The following is a 16,355-nucleotide window of genomic DNA, read 5'->3' on the forward strand; positions in this document are numbered from 1 at the left end:
CGTGGAGCAGCTAAGCCCGTGCACCACAACTACTGACCTGCGCTCTAGAGCCAGAGAGCCACAGCTACTGAAGTCTGCACGCCCTAGAGCCCGCGCACCACAGCTACTGAGCCTGCATGCTGCAACTACTGAAGCCCGCGTGCCTAGAGCCCGTGCTCCGCAACAAGAGAGGCCTGCGCACCGCAACGAAGAGTAACCCCCACTCGCCACAACAAGAGAAAGACCTCGCGCAGCAGTGAAGACCCAACACAGCCAAAAAAAAAAAATTAAAATAAATAAATAAATAAAAATAAAAGGTCTTATGAGCATTTAGATTATGACATTATTTTTAGTTTGATAATCTATATAAAACAAAACTAAGATTTATAAATAAAAATTCTATGTCATCTTAAGTGGGACAAGCTTTCCACTTGAGTAGTAGTGTTGGTATGGTCTCCCCCCATCACACTGTACCCATATAAAACCCAGGTTTTATACCTTCTTTGCCATATACCTTTAGGCTACAGTTATGTGATTTACTCATTCAACTGTTGGACACCTGTTCAGGAGTGACTCTAAGGTCTTATTATCTTCATGGAGTTTATAATTGAATGATGAAAACAGACAGTAATTAGAATTAGTGCTGAATATGATGCATGCCATGAAGGAAACACAGAAATGAGAATAGCAAGGATGGGGTGGTCAGGGAAGGCTGCACCCAGTTGCAGCCAAGTCGTACAAGATGAGGCATCACATGTATACAAAAACGTCAATCTGTTGTAAAGCAGGAGGGGTGGCAGTCCAGCAGGGCATGGAAGATAATTGCAGTCCATACACCTGACCAAGAACTTGTATCCAGAACATATAATTTCTTCCTATAAGTCCATAAGAACATTCTGTACATTCTCCACCTATTGTAGAATGTTTGAATAGGCACAACACAAAAGAAGATGTCACACATGGAGAGATGCTTATCTTCATCATTATCAGAGAAGTGCAAATTAGACTATGCTGAGATTCACCGCATTCCCTCCCAAAAGGCTAACACAAGAACAACAAAATACTAAGTGCATCAACGGCAGGGATCTCCTGCAGGGCTGGATTACAGATCCAACTGTGGCATGCCCCCACAATGGGATGCATGCAGCACTGAGACCAAACCAGCACTGTGTACAATAGTATTGTTGAGCCAAAACTGGACACAAAAAGTGTACAATCGCATGATTCTCTTTATATCGTGTTCAAAACCAGATAGAAGGAGTCTTTGCTGTTAGAAGTCAGAATAACCGTTGCCCTTGAGGAAGTGTCTGGAGCAGGTCAAGAAGGGGATCCTGGGATATCAGCCCTGAGTCGATTTGGTTGCTTACATGGTGTGTTCAGTTTGTGGACATTCATTAAGCTGTTCACGTGTGCATTTTATTGATATGTTATACATAAATGTTTAAAATTGTAGCTAACAAATGTTACGTTTCTTTATAAAACATGTAAGTATCCAAATAATTTGTTCTAAAATTTCACAGAATAAAAGTCACCAACCTTTTAAGCAGCTCTGTACCACATTCTAATGGAATACTCACTTTGGATGTATGTATGACAAGATTGTCCACTGTCTGTTTCCCTATTTCACAGGTCCTGGCACAGTTATCACATAACATGTCCTGACCAGTAGACACTCAACAAATAATTGATTCGCTAATCAATTTGTCCAGCTTCTTATCTACTCACTCATGTAGTAGCTGCTTTTCTCTCGGATTTTAAACAGGATGGATCACTGTGCTCTTGGAATACTTACATTTATTTTTATGCCTTCTCATCACTTGGGTTTCCTCTAGTTTTTGCAAAGTTGTAGCCTGAAATTGCACACATGAGTAGCAAACTTGGACAGAACAGTGGTTTCTCTGAGTCCTCACTGAAGATAGGGAGCCTGGATGCTGCATAACTGGGCATCTGGGTGACCTTGTTTCATGCGGAGGTATTGGGGTATCCCATCCCGTGACTGGGATCAAGGAGCTAAAATTAGACTCCAAAATATCACAACATGGGACACGATTCTTGGTTTAAGATGGGACAGGCTTCTCATCTCTCCTCTTTTTTGCAACTGCTTTTTTTTTTTTCTTTTTAAATAGAACTAAAATGAAGTCGCTTGGAAGATAGAATTACCAAGTCTTAAAATCTGTCGTGTGAGTCAGAAAGGCAAACCAAGTAAAACCTTTCTACGTTGGCTTGGCTTGCCTTGTGGCCAGCACTGGTTTTAGAAGATAATTTTGGCGTGGAGCCCTGCAGGGGAAGGGACAAGCGAAAGGTGTATGCCTATAGTGGCCCAGGCCATCCCTATAGCTCGCCAGCATTGCATCCCTGCTCAAGCCCCTCTAGATTCCCTCCTTCTCCAGGATAGTGCTTTTCACAAAATTTGCCCAGGTACCGAAGTAAATTTTCTTTTACATTGTGGCCCATAATACACGAATGTGCAAAGAGTTTTTGAAATAATAACATTCATACCACATTCACTGCATCTGGTCTGTTCCGTTTCTTTCTTTTTTTTTTTTTTTTTGGCTGCACTACGCAGCATGTGGGACCTTAGTTCCCTGACCAGGGATCGAACCTGTGCCCCCTGCAGTGGAAGCGTGGAGTCTTAACCACTGGACCGCCAGGGGAGTCCCCATTTCATTTTTTTAAAATCCACTACATTGTTTTCTCAGGCTACTAATGGGTCACTAGCCACAGTTTTTTAAGAACACTGATTGAAATACGTCATTCTGGCGTTTAAGAGACTCTGTAATCTTCCCCATCTCTTTTTCCCACTTTTACTCTGCCAGATAAAGTTATTCCCCAAATAAGATTCAGTTCACTCCCTGTTCTCTGAGCTCACCAAATCCATTCCCTCTCCTTGGGCCTGGAAGGCGCCCTCCCACCTCTGACTTGTTCGTGTGAGTTATCCCGAGCCTTAGCTCCCATGCCCCTTTCCATGAATAGGAATGCCCCCCTGAATTGTCACTTGACATGTAATGCCTTACATTTATTTATAAATTGAGTAACATGTGACCCAGATAACATTCAATCTTCTACTACCTGATAAATATCAATTAAATATGATTTTTTAAATCTTATTGCTCCAAGATGACTGAGCTCCCAAAGGCGAGGTCTGCCTTTGTCTCCTCTGTACCCTGAGGCACTAGCACATCCTAGACCATCTTTAAGCCGAGCAGTGAGGCATGAGTTAGGCGCTTGATTCCTCTTCCACAGTGGGTGGTTACCACCTACCTGTTTGGAGTAGGTGGAAAGTGTTCCTGTGATAGGATTCTCTCTGGAGGTAGGTTGTTGGGGGAGGTGAGATCAGGAAAGCATAAGGTATCACTGAGTCTGTAGGCTTAGTGCAGGCCCGTATTATCATGAGCATGTGTGGGAAGTGGTCGACACTAATCAGTATTCTTGTTCATTTTATGTTCAGCCATATCAGTGGGAACAAAATTGGCTGGGAGAAGACAGGAAGCCATTCAGAACCTCAAGCACGGGGAGACTCAGGAGACCAAACAAAGGTAGTAAGTCTATGCGTTTTATTCTTTCAAATTCTCCTTCTTTCAGCATGTAGTGCCAGGGATTGGTTTAAAGTAAAATGCTCTCTCTTTTTTTAAGCATGTTATTTATGAGTAATACATTGGCAGGGGTGAGAGAGGAAGGAGGAACCCCAGGGCTGTGCTGCCACCAGCCTGCTTTCTTTCACAGGCAGGGTGGTGACCTGGTAGAGATCCTCTTCTCTCTGCTCGCTGCATAGCCTTCCAGAACCCTCATTTCTTGTAGGGTTTTTGTGGTGATTAAGTGAGAAAACCACCTGGGACGTATACATTAAAAATGAAAAAGATAAACTAAATTTTATTTTCCTTTTTTTTTCTATTTCTACGTGTTAATATTCATCTCTAGAAATATCTGTTTAACTTACAAAGCCACATCTGTCCCCACATGTGATCACTTAGGATGAGCTGGTCTCCGGCTGGAAGAGGGCTTGTTTTATACAAGGTGATGGAGTATCAGAAATCTGTTTAAAACTCTGAGATATTCTCACTGTTGAATGATTATCCTGCAAATAGGTAACAAAAATGCTTTCTGGATACCTACTATTTGCAAAGTACCTCCCAAAGCATTTTCGGTTGTTCATGTCTACATTCTATGGAATGGAAAGTGTACAAAACACTCGTGAGTTATCCATGAGTTATTCGTCTTAAGACTAATTTTGGCACTTTACGTTTTAATGGATAAAATTAAGCACTTGTTGCATACCACTGTAAAGAATACATGTCGTTTCAAAACAGAAAAATGTATATTTTTTAAGGTGCCACAAAATCAGTGAGCAATTATTATTACTAGGATTTATTGTGAGAAAAAAAAGTTTACTGCAAAAATAATAATTGCTCTTGGTAAACAATTAGGAATTTGCTAAAATTTGTAAAGAGAAAGCTAAGACCCTCCCTCTGCCTTTCCTCCCCTTGGTCCTGCTGCCTTGCAGCAATCCAGCACTGAGGTGATCATTTGGTGTCCACACGCTTTCCTATTCATGTACATACATGCTGTATTTTGGTGATCGGTTGTTACAGAATGAGTATTTTTCACCTGACAGTTTACCATGCACATGTTTCTCTGTTAGTATATATAGATCTGACTCATCATTTTTAATGGTATTAGCTTGTTCTTTGGTTTTAATTTTTGGTAGATAGTTCTCTACATATACTTAATTTGGGGCTTTTAATGACCTAAGAGAATGCCTGAGGTTTGGTTTTTGTTTCTTCTTTAAATAACAACTGGTGGTGGTGGTGAAGAGCAGGCCTGACTCGAGCCTAGTTTTGAGTCCCAGGTCCATGAGTTACTGGTCTTGTTACAACAGATGAAAGGCATACCCTCTCAGAGCATTAGTTTTTTTTATCTGTAGAGAGGATGATGCCTATTTAGTTTAGGAAGGGTCTCCAAAGAAAGCAGAAACACAGGAGTTGGCCACGTGGGGGGAGCCAGGTGGGACCAGGGTTAGCAACCACAAAAGGCCATTCACCCCACGGGGATCCCAAGGGGGGAGCCATGGGTGGGGGTCACCCAGCAGAAGCTGCAGCAGTCTTCCAGGCTCCCACCCCCAACACAGGCATAGTGGGTGTCCGATTACCGCTTCCTCTGTCCAAGGAGGAGTGGATCATAGCTCCCTTGTCCTCATTGGCGAAGTTGTTAATCACATGTCTCTGGATAGGACTCTGTGTTGCAAGTGGACAGACAGGTTAAAGGAGTGGAAATGTGACATGAAACCATTTTCCCCTCTCACCCATTGCTCTGTAGGCAGAAGGTTCGTCCACTGCCTCTTCGGGCAGCCAGCTTGCTGAGGGAAAGGGGAGCCAGATTGGCACTGTTCAGCCAATTCCGTGCCTCCTGTCCATGCCCACCAGGAACCACATGGACATCACCACCCCGCCCCTGCCCCCCGTCGCGCCTGAGGTGCTGAGAGTGGCCGAGCACCGGCACAAGAAGGGGCTGATGTACCCCTACATCTTCCACGTCCTGACAAAGGTATGCACGGGGGCTGTGGGTGTGGCCGTCATCTCACAGTGGTCACTCCTGTGGAGTGTGTCCTTGTTCCTTTTGGGACTGCTTTTTATCTTACCAGCTACTTGAAACAAAGTTCATTTTCCCTTTTCTAAACTTGGAGGAAAAAGATGGAAATTTATACTTACAAATATAATAAAAGAAGAACTTGGGAAAAGTCTTATTTTCCTCTTCAATTTAATACAAAATATTTTTGAAACTTCTAATTAACGGCACGTCATATTATTTTCTGATTTGTAATTTTATTCTTTTTATTTCTAATTTCAAAATTTCCTACATCATGTTTATGCTGTAGTGTCAAGTTAAATTATGATGTCACATTCAATATCTGATTTATCATCTGTCCGAGAAATACCCAACTTCTGAGTGGCTGATAGCAGTTCATGTAATTCGACTTGTTCCTCTACCTCACTGAGCACTTATAGCAAAAAATGGAATACAGGACCTCGTCGATTTATTATTATCTTACTAAATGTATGCTTAAATAGATACACAGTGTGGTATTAATTGTTTCTGAATCTTAGTGTCTTGAATAGATCTGTGTGTACTTAAATTTCCTCAATGATTTGTAGTCTTTATGTTTATAATCACAGACCTACAATTTAACAAGTTAACTTGGTGACCAGATTTCTCATGCAGAATTGGTGAATTACTGTATGTATACTTAACATGTTTTCATCAGTATCTATACCACCATATATGATCAAACTTCTTTCTTCCTATTTTCTGTTGTCCATCTATGGTTTGTAGAATGGAGTCAGTAAATACAAAAGTCACTCCCATTCCACAGCACTCCTGAGCTGGACTTTAACCGTTAATTGACTAATTTGAACTGCCTACTTTTATATTTTATAAATTAAAGGACATGAAGAATATTATATTTTGTACAATAAAGGAAAAGAAGACCAGTACTACTTATTCAGGTCCTTTAATGTATTTTTAAATTGTAATTGCCTCCAAGTCTCATCTGTTATTTGACATGGGTGTGCATGTGTGGTATCACTTCTCAGATTATGGTTATAAAGTAAACATTTTATTTTTCAGGTCCAACATAAATTATAAGGGTAAGTGAAAGTTACTGTTGCGGGAAAAGGATTTTGCTAAGTTTAAAGGGACCCGAGTTTGGGGAAGATTGTGCTCTTTCTCTTTGTGGTTATTTGGAATATGAAGTCCCTGGACCCCCTGCTGTTTGTGCCCTGTCATGCTGGTGGATCTGACTTGGGGACTGTCGGTTAAATCAATCTGAGTGATGCAAACTGCCTGTCCTCCTCTTCGGTACTCACTGATTTCAAGGGCAAATATTGATAAAATCACTGTGGTTGAGAAAAGTGAACTCGACTATCTTCTGATTTTAAGGTGCCACCTAAAATTTTTCAATATATTTGGGAAAAGTTTAGACTAAAATGTGTACTGTTTCCTGGGAACTGAGTAGCTCTGGTATTAAATTGTCCAGGCTGAGACATTTGTAGTGAAGCTTCATAACAAGAATGTAGAGAATTATCAAAGTCTCATAATATTGAGAGAGTAATACTCACTAGATGAGTGTTAACCACATGTAGCTACTAGATTAATGAGTATGAAGGTTCTGATAAGGGAAAAGACCAATTTTGAAATAAAATTTATGTGAAAGAGCAAACGCAATGACATAATTAAAAGTATGTATCAATAGAGTTAATAGACACTGGAGGTCATAAATATATTTTTATGTTATGAATATACATAAATAAAATTCCTTGTGAAATCTCTTGAGATGTACCTTGATGGCATAAAATATTCAAGACAGGACCAGGGTCTCAGGTGCAGGTGGTCGTAGCAGTCATTTGTCTCCTGGAGCCACAGCAGAGCCCCTGCTGTGTTGGCAGAGGGGGATGGGGGTGATGAACAGAACGGGGCTTCCTTCGTTTTCTGCCCCTAGTGACCATCATGCCCTCTCAGTCAGTGTGACGCGTCTATTGAGTACTTGGTGCACTGGGGCAGAGGCCTGATACATGCCGAACACTTTAAAAATGAATAACGCTTAAAAGAGTTCTCTTAGGTAGATCGTTTTTGTGTATGGTAATTTTTTATGGAAGAGCTTGGTAGAGAAAATTTGTGACCATTTTGTTTTCAGGGTGCTCATTTCTTGGATTTTGTATAGGTCATTGAAAATTATGAATCTCATTACCTATGGCTATCTTGACTCATAAATAAAATTTGCCACTTCTCAGCATTTTCTATTCTATTTGTTGTCTGATGTTCTCTATCTAGACTGTTTCAAAGACTTTGGGATCATCTACATGGTTTTCTTTAGTTCTTGGTTCCAGATTAAAAATAAAACAATGTAGATTTTATTTTGACTCTTTGAGCATATGTTTTGACTACAACCTGCTAAATGAACTCTTCCTAAACATCTTGATGTAGGCAACTTATTAAGCAATTGATTTGGAATAGAATTGCAATTTCGTTAACTGGAGATAATACAGTATATTTCTGTGAGTTTATTGTAAATTCAACATGAAAAACGTGCAATATTATTCTGCTTTCTTCCATGCAAAGGGTGAAATCAAAATTGCTGTTTCTATTGAAGATGAAGCCAGCAAAGACCTGCCTCCCGCCGCCCTGCTCTATAGGCCAGTTCGTCAGTATGTTTACGGAGTCCTGTTTAGCTTGGCAGAAAGCAGAAAGAAAACTGAGAGACTTGCTTTTAGAAAGAACAGACTTCCACCAGAATGTATGTACTGTAAAATCCATTGTTTGTTTTCCTCGGTACCTCGTAATCTCTTGTGCATTTTTAAAGCATTAGAAGGATCGTAACTGAGTTCGCCCTGAGAGTCCCCACATAAAGGAGGTGGGCTTCACTGGGGCTCTTAGGAAAGGAGGACAGGCCACGGGCTGTTTTCCTCAGTAACATCCCAGCACTGGTGTTCATTCAGTAAAATGATAAAATAGCAGGTTTATGCTTTAAACTGAACGTTGATCTGGAAACAGTCCTGACGATTGCTGTCCTGCTGTGGTTAGCATGTCCCAGACAGAGCAACAGCAGTGTCTGCTCTGCTGTCCACGAGATATGATCCACTCTTTCCAGAAGTCAGTGTTCCTGGGGCGGTCCCACCAGCTATGCACAGGGCCACTTCTGTGCAGTTGATGTATTGCTGCACACATCCCTGAAGCTGAGAGGGGACTTGTAATGATTTCCCTCAGAGACCTCTGGCTGATCAACTCTGGGGGTGGAGGGAGAAGTGGAAAGACAGAAAACGTTTGAAATTTTGGCAAAAGTTGAGGTCAGAGTGTTCCCTCTTCTAGTGAGCCAGTGTAATTTGGTGGGGGGGGGGGGAATCATGCCTTTCTGTTCTAAGTAACCTTATCTACTAATGTAGGGAATGTAAAAGTCACTGTATATTTAGTAAGAAATATAGAAAAGTTTCACAAAACATGCAGTCTAAAATAAGAATATTATGAAGTGTGGAAATTGTAGATTACTAGATCATCCTCTAAACTAAGGATATTTACTGATAAATCACCTTCTTGTATGGCAGGTCAGTACAGTCCTGGTAACGTGGGTGAAGCTGACCAGTTCAGGGACAAGTGTGGGAGTGGGTCTTACCTTTGGAACTCAAAACTAGAGAGATTCTCCAATGCTAAAAACTCAGTACTATAGATTCCTAAGGTTTCTATTTCTAATTACTATGACACAATTGTGATTCTGTAAGCCTTTAAAATGAAGCAATCTGTCACTACCCTTACTTGAAGATAGTCATACTGAGAGTGGCGTATATGACTGTAGCTGGAGAAGGTGATGCCGGCTCTGCAGGGCCACCTCTAGCTGATACTTCTGCCTTGATCAGGGCTGTAGACACCATGTGAATACCGAGTGTTGTCAACGGACACTCTTTTCAAAGGCCCAGTACGTTCCGGATGTACAAATCCTCGTTCTTTTCTCACGCTGTCTGATTTATTTGCTCAGAAAAGAAGGACCTTTCTAACTTTGCACGGGATTGGTCAGTTTTCTGTGCTGGCCCACCCAGGCCACCCTGGCTCCACAGCTGTGACGTCCACTTCAGTTCACCTCCGTCTTCGTCCCTATAGCCCCTTGGGTCTCTGTTGGGCATAGAATGCTGAGTGCTACAGGGTTCCATGCAGCCCCACTTCCTGCCGTATCCTCAGCTCCATAGCACCACATTGGCTTTCATGGTGAAAGGCTGTTTCTTTCATTTGCTTGTTTGTTCCAGAGACATAGTCATCTTTATGCAGAAACTCCTCAGGAGCTTTCAGTGATCACCACCTGGAGACCCTCAGGTAGACCCCAGGTCGGGCTCCCCTTGGCAGTGTTCACAGCTTCATACAGCAGCCTGAATATGGCTGGTGTGCTCTGTTCGTGCCCTCAGCAGTGGGCAGTGTGCATCCCTCGTGTCTGGTTCAGGGAGTTCTGCGTCACAGGTGAGCTGCAGGTGCCAGGTGCTCTCGGGAAGTCAGAGACTTGGTCTGTTCTGCCCTGCTGCCAGTCTGAGGCTTTAAAACACTGTGGAACACACAGCTGGCAGCACACAGCATGCTCCACTCCCTCATCAGTTAATTTGTACCTGGGTGGTACAGGTGTCTTACTGGCCTGGGAAAGGCTGGCCTGTTAGCAGACAATAGGGGAAGCAGAACCCAGGGGAGAGTATTAACTAAATGGACCAACATCCTCTGAACATAAGCAAGAGAGAGGCACATTGTGGTGAAGGGCTGAGTGTGCAAACCACACCATAGGGCCTGATGCTGACAGGGTCACTTTGCCTGTAGCAGGCTAGTTCTGGCCGGGGCTGGAGGGCATGGGGAATGGCATGATCAAGAGAAGAAGAGAAGAAGGGTGGTACAGTCTGGGTGACTCAGATGAGCTCTGTGAGGCTATGGATGGAGGTGCCTTGACCTCATTTGGAGGGGGGAGGCACAGGGGAATACAAAGGAAAGGAGGAGAAAGGTGTACTAGTGTGAGGTGGACGGGGGAAGTGTGAGGTGAGTGGGAGAAGGCCGTAGCTTCAAAGAGAATTTGGCAGGCATGTCTTTTTCCTTTCCTCCTGCCTCCACTCCCCTCCCCACTCCTCTGACTTCTTTTTAAGGATGGGACAGACACAGTTGTTTGTCACCGCTATGTTACTTTTGGCTAATGGGAAACACTGACTCTTATGATGCCGCTGATATAGGTTTCCAAGCTTGCAACATCTACTAAGTGACTATGCATTTTACTATTCTTACCGAGAAAATGCTGTAGCTTCTTGATGGTCTGGTTGAGATGGGAAAACAACAATGTCTGATCATGCCAAAAAGAGCATTTTCTCAGGAGTTCTTGGTTGACAAGATTTGAAAATATGTTGAAATCTTGTTTTACCTACACTTACTCTTAGACCATATGTAGATGAAACGAAATCAATGGCACTTTGCAGGAGATTCATAAACCACGTGAAAGTGCACCGTAAGGTCCTTGGGACAAGTTTGTTTTCCACATGCCCACTGACTTTGCCTTCTACTTTGGTAGTCTGGTAACCAAAACCGAGCTATGTGGGTTCCAGGTAAACCCACCTACTCAAGTAGGTGATGCACCTGCCTCTGAATGTGAGGGTTTTGATCTAACATGGCTTCAGAATGCTGTGCGTACATAGGCATGTTCCTGGTGTGGTCACTGTGACCATCAAGAGTTTTCCCAAGAGGGCTTTGTTGTCAGAACTAGTCAAAGGACATATTGAAGTCTATAGGGTTGTTCAAAAATACTTAACTCTCATTAGATATAAGACATGTATTCATTTGGACATTAGTTTCTTGCTTAAGGCATATGATAAAATGTTCATAATCTACAGTGAATTTTCGTGTGACTCACCAAAGTTTCATTTTTAAAGTCATTATATGGTTAAAGTAGGATATCTATAGTTGGATCCTTAAAAAATTCCAGCCTTTGAAAATCATACTGAATTACATGCTGGCAGTTTATTTTTCTGTTCTTTTCTGTCCATTTCTAGGCTCTATCATTTTGCTTTTAGGAATTTAATAAGAATACTTGTTTTATTGTGGCAGCATGCTACTGAAGTCACTATTGTGGAATTGGAAATCCTACCAGTCCAATCAGAAGACTGCTGACCCAACACAAACAGATTCACCCAGATGTGTTGGATGGTGATGGTGGCAGTTGCTTTGGGGAGAGATGGGAACAGGGACCTAGCTGTCTCTGTAGCTGCTGGAATAAAGGCTGGGCCTGGAGACAGGCGCCTGGGTCTGAGCCAGCCCTGGCCTCGAAGCCTTTGTGTGTGAAATCCAGATGGCGTGGCTGCCTCTCACATGCACTTCTGCCCTGGAGTCAGCTCTGGCCTTTAGTGCCCTATTGACTCTTCTCCCTGGGGGCGCTCCTCAGCCACCCGGGCACTGGGGTTCCCCCAGGTACTCTCCAATGGTGAAGGGGCCAGAAGAAAGGGTTCAGGTTCTAAAAAGACTACAGGATAATGAGTCGCCTCATCTATAGCTGAACCGTTAAAAATCCAGGAAGTGATTTGTGAATTTAAAAATTATTATCCACTTAATAAAACTGGCTTGTTTTCTGCAAGTCTCTTCAGTACCTCAAAATTAAGTAAAAAAAAACGCAGGCTTGGGAATTCCCTGGCGGTCCAGTGGTTAGGATTCCCCTGCAGGGGGCACGGGTTCAGTCCCTAGTCAGGGAACTAAGACCCCACAAGCTGTGCAGTGCAGCCAGAAAAAAAAAAAAAAAAAAGCAGGCTTGTAGAAAATAGATGGGCATAAATTATAGACACGTGAGATGTAGTTATGGAAATAGAAAGCAAGTTTATATACTATGGTTATATTTAGTATACTTATGCTATATTTGTATTTCCCCATATTCTCTACTTTTTAAACTATCAAGAAAAGCCAAAAGGAACATTGATTTCTTTTTCCTGGTCTACTTTGCTTTAGAAATTTTGTTAGTGCCAAATAATTGGGACTGCTAATTGAAAATAAATAAGTTAAATTTGTTCATTGTGAATTACATTATAAAACAGAATACTATAGCATGACCAATATTAATTAGTATGCTGTTTCAATATGTGTGAAAATTGGTTATCGTTATCATTTTTTTCTTATGATTTTATGAAGGCTGTTTATGTATTAATCTGAATTTCTTTATCCTTCAAAGCTTTCCAGAAGTAGCATTAGCAAACTGCCTTTTCCTCACAGAACTTTGAGCAGCTGAGCTCAAGAGACAGCTGTTGGGGAAGGCACTGTTGTGTGACAGGCAGTGTTTGATGGTACTCTTTTGGATTAATGTTTATGTCATAGTTCCTTGAGCTTCGGAGTTTCTAATATAGTAGGAATGATATAAATGGGAAAAATGAAGACTAGGAACAGTGTTTACCACATGTCTGTAACACCATGTTCTGTGTGCCCCGTGGCCTACTGAGCATGTATATGTTTGTGGACAGTAGGATACCCCCAGGCTCAGATATGAAAGGTTTAAGGAAAAAGTTCATAGTCTTTTACTTTTGAGAGTCGTGGAGGGTGCTCACAGATGTGTCAGCATGAGGAAATGGGGGACTAGCTAGTTGAAACCCCATAACCTGTACACAGTGCTGCTTGGTAGTTAACCAGCAGTTTTCCCCATTGAAAGGATTGACCAACTCTCATTGCACCCATTTTTCTGTTTCTGCCCTGATACGCAGGAACTAGAGTTTTGTTTTTATTTATTTGTGTGGTTTTGTTTTTTTTTCTATAGCTCCAGAGGAGAGCTCAGGGAATAAAACAATGGCTCCTTCCCCAGATACACACACTTGCACAGACACAGACCAAAGGGTCCAGTTGGCCATAGTATTGGAAGTTGTCTCCGTCTTTTTCCTTACCTGTAACCATATTGTGTGTGTGCTACAACTCTCACTCCTAAGCCCTTATAGCAGGCACTGCTAGTTGCTCATGGTGCTCTGGCACTGAGCTTAGAGACATACTTCATCATATGGCACTATAGGCAGCCACTACCAGTCAGTTGGAATAGGCTTACAAAATGAAACGTTCATTATTCCTGGTCTGGGATGGATCCCAAATTCAGCATTCTAACAGATTTCTAAGGTAGCTGGTTGTCGTGTGTGTAAGTATGAAAATAGTAGATGATTAACGTCTGATGGAAAACATTGGGTTTTTACTGACAGCTTAAGTCTTAATAGTGTTTTATGTCTGGAAATTGTATTTGAAGAGGTACTTCCAGTAAAGAAGCTGCATTATAAATTTAGCTTCCAGTAATACAGAAAACTTGTGCTCTGGAGTTGTTTTTGCCAGTGTAAAAATTCAGTTTAGTTTCAGGTAAGGAAGACAATCTAATATTCAGTTGTTTTGAAGTCATCCACTTGAAATCATGAGTTTTCCTGTCAGTAGAAAAGACAAGATAAATATTTATTGATGGTGACACACAGAAAATTTATTCATGGACAGTAGCTAACCTCTGGGATTCTCTTATTCTTGTTTTAACAAGGCAGCATGAACATGTCTTTCCAAAAGGGTGCCTTCACAGAGAGGGTTTTATACCCCAGTGCTCTTGTCTGCATGCACTTGGAGTGTTCTCATAATCCAGCCGCCACGTACCATCTGGATAATCCCTGTATAACCAGTGGGTTTTGCAAAAATGATAAGAGCCCAGGTTACTTGCTGTTAGCTGGCTACTTTGCATCTGCTTATTCCTGTGAGCTGAATCAGAGACCGAGCCTTCCCTCCTGGGCAGCAGCGACTCGGGGAGAAGCCTGGAGCCAGAGGGAGAGAAGGTACCGTGTGTGTACCAGCCACCCCAAAGGGCAAGCTTGTAACACAGAGGCTGCCATGTGTCAACCCGAAAATGGGATGTCCCTTGGAATTCATTAATCTATAAAACACTAACCTTTAATTAATCTAATGTAATGAGCCTATACAACATAAGTTCATCTCACACAGTTGAAAGCACATAACAGGGGTACAAGATGCCTTTGTGTTTCCTCATCTGGATTGTGCAAGAGAGTGAGTCGTTGGCCCCTTTTTTTAGTGCCTAGTTCCAGGGCTGGGCCAGCGTAAGGCAAATGAGGGACCCAGGCCTCAGAATTTAAGGAGACCCTTGTTCTCACACTGGCACGTGGGAGTTGGCACCTGAGCCCTGGGTGCCTTTCCTGCCTCACCCAGTGCACACTAGGTGCTCAATAAATATCTGTTAGGTGATGGGCCAAAGGTTCCACAGCTATTAAGTGGTGGTATACGCAAAAGATCTCCAAGTTTTCAGTTTAAAAACAGATACATGTTAAAAAAGTAAAGCAAATTGGAAGCATCTTTGCTTTTGGAGCAAAGCTTTTTGTTACTGCACATTTATTTTCTCTGAGAAAGACATGTATTTCCTAAATTAGATATGAGCCATTCTTGTCATGACTAGTGCAGATAAGCAACAAAAATGCTTTGAATATGAGAGGAAGCTGCTATATCTGATGCCTCCTTTACAGCTGCAGTCTCCCCTGCCCTGTCCTGTGCTCCTGGTGGGTATGGACTGCATGTCCCTGCTAGTATTGGGGCAGTCCGTTCTCTAGGACATGGGAGTTCATGAGCATCAGCTGGCGGTCCTCAGGCACGAGTGTGCTCTCATCTGTAGCCTATACAGGCTGAACAGGATCTGAGCACACAGCATCATGCCAGGTAAATTCAGGCATACTTAGGTCCCTCAGAGCCCCAGCTAGTGTGGACAGCTGTCTAGGGCAGCTTCAGGGAACACGCAAGTGAACAGACACACTTGTGAAGGGACTGCTGGTACCTCTGACCTCCACTTATCCTCGATGTAGGACATGGAACATAAAGTATGTATAGGTCTAAGCATTCTGAACTTGAGAATGAAAATCTTCCACCAAAAATTTATTTCTAGAAGGAAAACAATGTAATAAAATGATTGCTAAAAATTATTAAAGAGAGACAAGAGCAGAGCTGACAAAGGGGAAAGAAATAAATGGATGAAGATGAAGACAGCTTTAATAAGAATGCCTCTTTTGAGAAAACTCAAGGGAGACTCCTGGCACTATAATCTGAGTTTTTTAAGATGCAGTAAACTTATGCCCTGTGTGCATGCGTGTGTGGTGTGTGTGTGTGTGTGTGTTTGTATTTTGGGGGAAGAAAGTGAGAGACCTTAGATTAACTAGGTTATTAACCCAGATTAACAACCAAAGATAAAATCTAATTAGTTCCATTAAATAAATCTTTGCCATCAAAATGAAGATGTTACATAGAAAAAATAGATTTATGCATTTTTGCTTGGGGGGCATGAAAATGAACTTTGTGAACTGACCTAATAGAAACATAGCATACTGGTTGTCTTGTAACCTCCTTTCACCTGTTTTCTTGGGGCTGACAATGTGCCAGCCTCTCAGACTGTAGTTGGGACAAAGGTGGGTGGGGTGTGCTGCACCTAGGAGGGCCCTGCGGTGGTGACGGCCACCCTCTGCATACGGGTGGGCATACGGGTGGGCGACACGTGGAGCTGTGCGCGCTGGAGGTCGGCAGGAATGGGGGTGAGTGCTAGATTGTGAGTCCGAGGACAGGGTCTGCTGGACAATGGGGACCTTGTGAGTTTGTGTCTGGCACCTAAAATATAGATAAATTCAAAGACATGTATTTATATATACATGTATATCTCTGTTTTGACTTGATGGATTTTAAAACAAACATTTTAAGTTAAAAAATTTTTTTTAACATTTAAACACTAAGATATACAAATGTAACTTAAAGGGATTTCCCAATGACAAAACAGTTACTTTTTTGTAAGGAAATTTTCAGAAACTGTCTTGACTTGTACCCCTGCTCAAGCAGCCTGA

At 42.2% G+C, this 16,355-nt stretch overlaps 1 protein-coding gene across 5 annotated transcripts in view; it reads left to right on the top strand.

Annotated features, from left to right (window-relative positions):
- The window catches only part of FAM120A (family with sequence similarity 120 member A), a 104,534-nt gene that overhangs the window by 59,453 nt on the left and 28,726 nt on the right, over positions 1–16,355 (top strand). For 3 of the 5 annotated variants that reach the window (XM_079926129.1, XM_079926130.1, XM_079926131.1), the window contains exons 8-10: positions 3,428–3,515; positions 5,293–5,520; positions 8,092–8,266. In XM_079926129.1, coding sequence (XP_079782255.1) covers positions 3,428–3,515; positions 5,293–5,520; positions 8,092–8,266 — 491 coding nt within the window. Of the gene's footprint in view, positions 1–3,427; positions 3,516–5,292; positions 5,521–8,091; positions 8,765–16,355 lie in introns of those variants that run through there. The other 2 variants (XM_079926133.1, XM_079926132.1) reach the window with 2 other exon arrangements.

The sequence above is a fragment of the Stenella coeruleoalba genome (assembly GCF_951394435.1).
Source record: "Stenella coeruleoalba genome assembly, chromosome: 7".
Classification (NCBI taxonomy): Eukaryota; Metazoa; Chordata; class Mammalia; order Artiodactyla; family Delphinidae; genus Stenella; species Stenella coeruleoalba.